At 43.1% G+C, this 6,000-nt stretch overlaps 1 protein-coding gene across 1 annotated transcript in view; it reads right to left on the bottom strand.

Annotated features, from left to right (window-relative positions):
• Positions 1-1,321: 1,321 nt before the first annotated feature.
• The window catches only part of CCDC168 (coiled-coil domain containing 168), a 40,738-nt gene continuing 36,059 nt past the window's right edge, over positions 1,322-6,000 (bottom strand). The window contains exon 4 of the mRNA XM_070048596.1: positions 1,322-6,000. This exon is cut by the window's right edge and continues 24,212 nt beyond it. Within this exon, the coding sequence (XP_069904697.1) occupies positions 1,451-6,000 (4,550 nt within the window). The 3' untranslated portion in view covers positions 1,322-1,450.

Below are 6,000 nucleotides of genomic sequence, written 5' to 3'. Positions count from 1 at the left end.
AAATTTAGGAAGTAACAAAAAAATAAATAAATAAAAATAGAAATGTATGGTGATTTCTTTTTCTCTAAATAAATACACCCTTTCATATCTAATACATAATAAAATATTTATAGTAAAATATGTCAAGGAATTATTTCAAAGTACTAGTGAAGGAGAACTACATGGAATGTGATAAGGCATGTTTGGCAACAGGTTGCTATTCTGAGGTCTTGGGCCCTATGTTGTAGTATACCAGGTGGGCAGAGCCACTGCCTGCGATGCCAGCATCCCACATGGGCACCAGTGAATGTCCTGGTTGCTCCACTTCCAATCCAGCTACCTGTTAATGTGCCTGGGAAAGCAGCAGAAGATGGCCCAAGTTCTTGGGTCCCTGCACCCATGTGGGAGACCAGGATGAAGCTCCTGGCTCCTGGCTTCGGCCTGGCTATTGCAGCCATTTGGAGAGTGAACCAGCAGATGGAAGATCTCTCTCTCTGTGTCTCTCCCTCTCTGTAACTCTGACTTTCAAATAAATAAATTATTTTTTTTTTTTTGACAGGCAGAGTGGACAGTGAGAGAGAGAGACAGAGAGAGAAAGGTCTTCCTTTTTGCCGTTGGTTCACCCTCCAATGGCCGCCGCTGCAGCCGGCGCACCGCGCTGATCCTGGCAGGAGCCAGGAGCCAGGTGCTTTTTTCCTGGTCTCCCATGGGGTGCAGGGCCCAAGCACCTGGGCCATCCTCCACTGCACTCCCTGGCCATAGCAGAGAGCTGGCCTGGAAGAGGGGCAACCGGGACAGAATCCGGCGCCCCAACCGGGACTCGAACCCGGTGTGCCGGCGCCGCAAGGTGGAGGATTAGCCTATTGAGCCACGGCGCCGGCTCAATAAATTATTTTTTAAAAAACTTTGAAGTCTAGTTAATGGGTACACAGAAGTCCGTCATACACTTCTGTGTGTGTTTGTGTGTGCAGAATCTTCTATAACAAAAAGTATTAAGATAGTCAATCTGGCTGTCAGACCGACCGATGGACAAAACTCAGTTTTTGATATCACAGACTCTTCACTGTTACCTGACTCCAGTTTCTGCACCCCTGTGCTCCTACATCTCTAGATACCCTCAGTCTCACTTACAGGCTACAGATCCTCCCACTCTCCCTTCAGACAGTGATGCAGAGTGGAAAGAAGACTTCTGAGTCTGTGGACTTCCCCTCTCAGGAACAAGAAGAGGATGCATAAACTAAAGGAGAATCAGGCACGGTAGGATCAAAGCTAGCCAACGGCTTCTCCATCTCAGCCTCCCACGACCACTGCCCACGTCTACTGCAGAAACAAAGCCTACCAGCTAAGAAAACACCTCGTGAGGAAACCATTTGCCTTCTCTTGTTTTATTTCTCATAGGATACCATCACAGAGGCCAGCTTCTCACTTCAGGGCACTCTGGAGATGGGAACATCCGCTTTGCTCAGCTGTACTAAAGGAAGGACCCTGTGAGTGACTCCCACAGCTTTTTGGAGGAACTCCATATGTTCCAAGGACTCGAAATCTTTGCCACCATGGGAATTCTGAAGCTTCTCTTCTTTAAGGTTTTGGAGGGGATAGGCCAGCGAATGGTTTTGGGTACAACATCCAGTGAATCTGCTGGTGTACAGACGTAAAAAAACGGCTGGCTCTGTTTTCTTTCAGAATGGAAGCTGGTGTCCCCATGCTGAGGTTTTGCTGCCGATCTCTGTTTGCTCTGGAAATAATCTAATCTTTCTGACTCAGGATCCCTCACTTTCTTCTTTCTTACGTGCTTGTCTTTACTGTGTGTGTAACTGTGATCACAGTCCCAACGAACGTTGTTCCTTCTGCATACATCAAATTTACCTTTCTTTCTGTTTTTGTATTCTGAACGCCTGTGAGGCTTGTCTTGGTTTTGTGCAAGATGTAATTTAATGTTTGCTTCAGTCAGGGAAGCTAAAGAGTAACTTGTTCCGCTCTTTGTTGTGCATGAACTTTTTTCCTCACTGAAGGATAGGGAAGACGAGGTGGACTGAAGTTCCGCAGCCTTTAGTGAACTCCGGCACAACATGTCGGGAGACTGCCCTTTGGAAGATGAACTATGTTTCCTACTTTTCTGCGATTCAGAGGAAGGTGATGTCACAATGAAGGTATGTCTTCTACAGGTACTAATACGATGAAAACCTGAACCCTCCCTGTAAAATGGCTTCAACTGAGTAGTGGTTTCTTTCTTCTTGGAGAGATGTTCCAAAGGAATGCCTTTTTGTAATTCATCTAGAATGTTTTGCGAGTCTTGACTTAAGTAAGAGTTGGCTTCTAAAAACATACATTCCTTACTCTTACTCTCTCGCACTTCAGGAACTGGACATTCCTCCAAACTAGCTGACTTCTCATTAATGGTCTGAATATCAGTAATATCTTTAGAAATCTGAGTTGAACGTGAACCAACTAAACTAGTAACCTTTTCCTGAGTCCCTAAATTAAAAGATTTATAGATACTTGTTTCTTGAAAGCAGACACGATACTGTTTCTCTTTTTCTGGGGTCACACGGGCTTCTAACTCTGTGAGAACTCTAGTATCTTTCTGCCCCGTGCTGTGGAGACTAGTATCTTTCTGCACCGCGCTGTGGAGACTAGTATCTTTCTGCACCCCGCTGTGGAGACCAGGGTCAAAAGCACCCACATGAGTTGGCTCCAGGAATTTTCTGATGAGTGAAGAGTTTTCATGAGGACTCTGCTTTTTGAAAGAGATATGTTGTTCTAACAGTTCTGTATCAATGGAAAGAGTATGACTTTCTCCACTGTCATTTACTTTCTTACATCCTGCAGTTGTGTTTAATTTAAGAATATGCTTGGGAAGAGCATTTGGCTTAGGGAACATACTTTCCACAGGCAGCCCTTGGAGAAAACGAAGATATTTGTATTGTAAATCCAGGTCTATTTGATGAAGAGACTTTTCGTCAAAAAGTAAGAAGATTCTGTTTTTCTGTTTTGGTACTTTCACAGAACGAAGAGAGAGACATAAAGGTTTAGTTCTACCACGAGCACTGGCCATTGCATAAGATTCTCTCACAGGTTTGGGAAATGTTCTCATTTGTACCTCCAATATTTTCATAGAAAAGTGCATGAAAAGTTTGTCTTTGTCTTCTTCTGAGTAGATTTGGAGAACATGGGGCAATGGCATTTCAGCAGCAGGCACTGGAGATTTCCCACGTTGTAGCTTTCCAGTGGTCTTGAACTTTGTAAGGACCCCTTTGCTGTCACTTGAAACATTAGCAATTGGTGTCTTCTTATAGCTGATAGACTGTGCGTCTTTTTGGTATTTGTGGTCCAAATTAAGTTCTTCCTTATCAACCCCTTCTGGAGATACAACACTCATTAATCTAGTAAAGCGATTATCTTTTGAAATAGCCCCGATTGGATAAAAGTTGAACTTTTGTGAGGATTTTTTTGCCACCTCCGGTATCAGATTTTGTTTTATTTCGAGTGCTTTTAACTCCAAATGGTTAGTGAATTTATGTTTTTCTTCAAGAGTAAAATGCCCCAAAAGGGGTTTGTGCTGCAGTTGGGTATACATTGTTGATGATGTGCCTGGACATTCTGGAACAGATCGTGACTTCAACTCATCAGGATTACAGGTTTGAACTTTTCCCAGTTTATCAGAAGCAACATTATCTTGGAACATATTTTTTATCTGAGCTTCAAATACATTTTTAATTACTTCAAAAATAGGGAGTAAATATTTGGCACTTCTGCTAAATGCAACAGTTTTAATCTCACTACTTTTAACTTGAGGTGGTATGGGCACAATTCCTGGAATAGCTTCTTGCTGCTGTTGGAGGACCTTTTGAGTGGTCGTTTCCCATGCTGGCTCACTCTCATCTCTTCCCCTCTGTAGCAAGGCACATTCCACGGGTGCAAACAGCCGAGTCCCACGCTGCAGTTGCTCCACCCCTAGAGGTGCAGTATTAACTCTTACAGTCCTTATCATGTGATTTTCCACCTTTTTCGTTGGATCTTCAAACACAAATGGACACTTTGTTGGTGTCAGAGTGTAGTTTGGTATCTTTCCTTCTTGGTCAGGCACATGCAAGTCAGGTTTTTTAATGATCCTTGAGACATCATGACAAGGAGCAATGCTTTCTTTCATTTGTGGAGGTAAAGTCCTTTTACTTATTTCCCTTCTGAGGTTTGCTTCTGACTTCGGAAGTTTCTGCCTTTGTTGTTCATCTACCACAAAAGGCCGGGAATCTTGTGCAACTGTATCTGTAAAATTATCTTCCCCTTTTACAACTGCTAAGGTGTCTTTCTTAACAATCAGAGTAACATGTGGTGGTTCCTCCTGGAACTTAGAAAGACAGCTTCTCTTTTCTCTTTCTACGTTTGTCTTAGATTCCACTGTTTCTTCAGTGTGAGGCGGACTCATCATGGAAATCGTAAGACTTCTGATCACGATACCTGAGGCACCTTTACTCCAGGAGACGATGTTGTTTGGTCTGTTGGTGCCACACTCTAATTTCCCATGTCCTGTGATGCCTGCATCCTGCGGAATTGGGTGATTTGGGGTTTTCACAGTTAAATATTTGGGCCTCAATTCTTTTTCCAGGCCTGATATTATCACTCTACCTTTCTGGCCTTCAGATTTGGGAGTAAAAGGAATATAGGCATAAAATGAATCCAGAATACTTCTTTGAAGAAATTTTTGTAGTTGAATGATTTGTTCTGAACCAGACACTTCTCGTTTCCTCCTATGCTTTTGCTTGACCATGCAGCTGTTGTCTATATGAGCAATTACCTGATTCATTTGAGATCCAGGCAGGTTGACAGTGCTACTTGGGCCTGCTGTGACTTTCTCCTTCTCTAGATTGACAGCACGCTTCAGCATTCCTGTTTTGTCTTCTTCCAGACCTACGGCCTTACAAGTGTCCATTTTAAATTTGCTTTCTTCCTGAGTCACAACATTGCTGTTTCCCATTTCTAATTTTTTCTGTTCCAGCTTTATAGTGATGTCTGTCTCAGTTTCACCTTCATCCTCCAGATCTCTACGTTGAAGCTGAGCGGTCGAGGGGCAGGGAAGGGAATCCTGGAGTGACCGTACAACATGCTCCTTGTGTTCGGAAGCAAGCAATGTGTGCTCTTTTTGCCCTCTTCTGGCACCAGACTCTGTAACACCCATGTGTGTTCCTGGTAATACTTGTAGGCTGGGGCCCACTGTGGTTTTCCCCGTTCTGCTAAGTTTACTTTTCCTTCGTACATCCTTCTGTGACTTATCAAGTTTACATGAATCCACAGATCCTGGAGATGCTCTTGATGAAGCTCCTGGTTGACGAGTGTCTCTCGCTGGAGCAGAAAACCCTTTTGTACCTACAGAAGTGCCAACTGTGACGTATATTTCCCTGGCTATTTCCACTGGCAATGGAACTGAACCCCTGGGGCTTGCTTCCTGGTTGAAATTAGCCATTATTTCAGTTTCTTTCTTAAGATTTCCAACTTTAGTTGCATCCATTGTGGGGCAGGAAAGAAATGTGGTTAGAGTTTCTTTTTCATATTGCTTTGGCTTAGCCTTTTGCTCTGTAAAGAACCACTCCAGCCCTTTTCCACTTCTTATAGTACCGAATCCTGTAAAATAAATGTTCTGATCTTCTTTGACTCGGGAAGGCTCATTCCTTTGTTGGACACTGATCATGAAGTTCGAAGTCCACGGTTGTTCTGCCTCTTTGGGGGACACGTAATGTTCTGTGTGTTTCGTAATATTTTTACAATCAACTTCAACTGGTTCTTTATTTGCTATTTTCTGGGCATTTGAGGATTCCTGCAGATTTTGCTGTGGACAAGAGGATTCTGTAATTTTTAGTGTGTCTTTGTCTGTTTTGCTCCCTGATTCCAGATAAAAGGGAGGTGCTGATGGTATAGAAAGAAAAGTTTTGGTCAGAACCACACATGATTCACCTTTACCTTCATTCTCTTTTTTCTCTGACATTCTGATATTCAACACAAATGCATTTGAATTAAAGATAGGTG

This window comes from Oryctolagus cuniculus, chromosome 9 (genome assembly GCF_964237555.1).
Source record: "Oryctolagus cuniculus chromosome 9, mOryCun1.1, whole genome shotgun sequence".
Taxonomy (NCBI): Eukaryota; Metazoa; Chordata; class Mammalia; order Lagomorpha; family Leporidae; genus Oryctolagus; species Oryctolagus cuniculus.
This window is presented reverse-complemented; position numbering and strand designations above follow the sequence as displayed.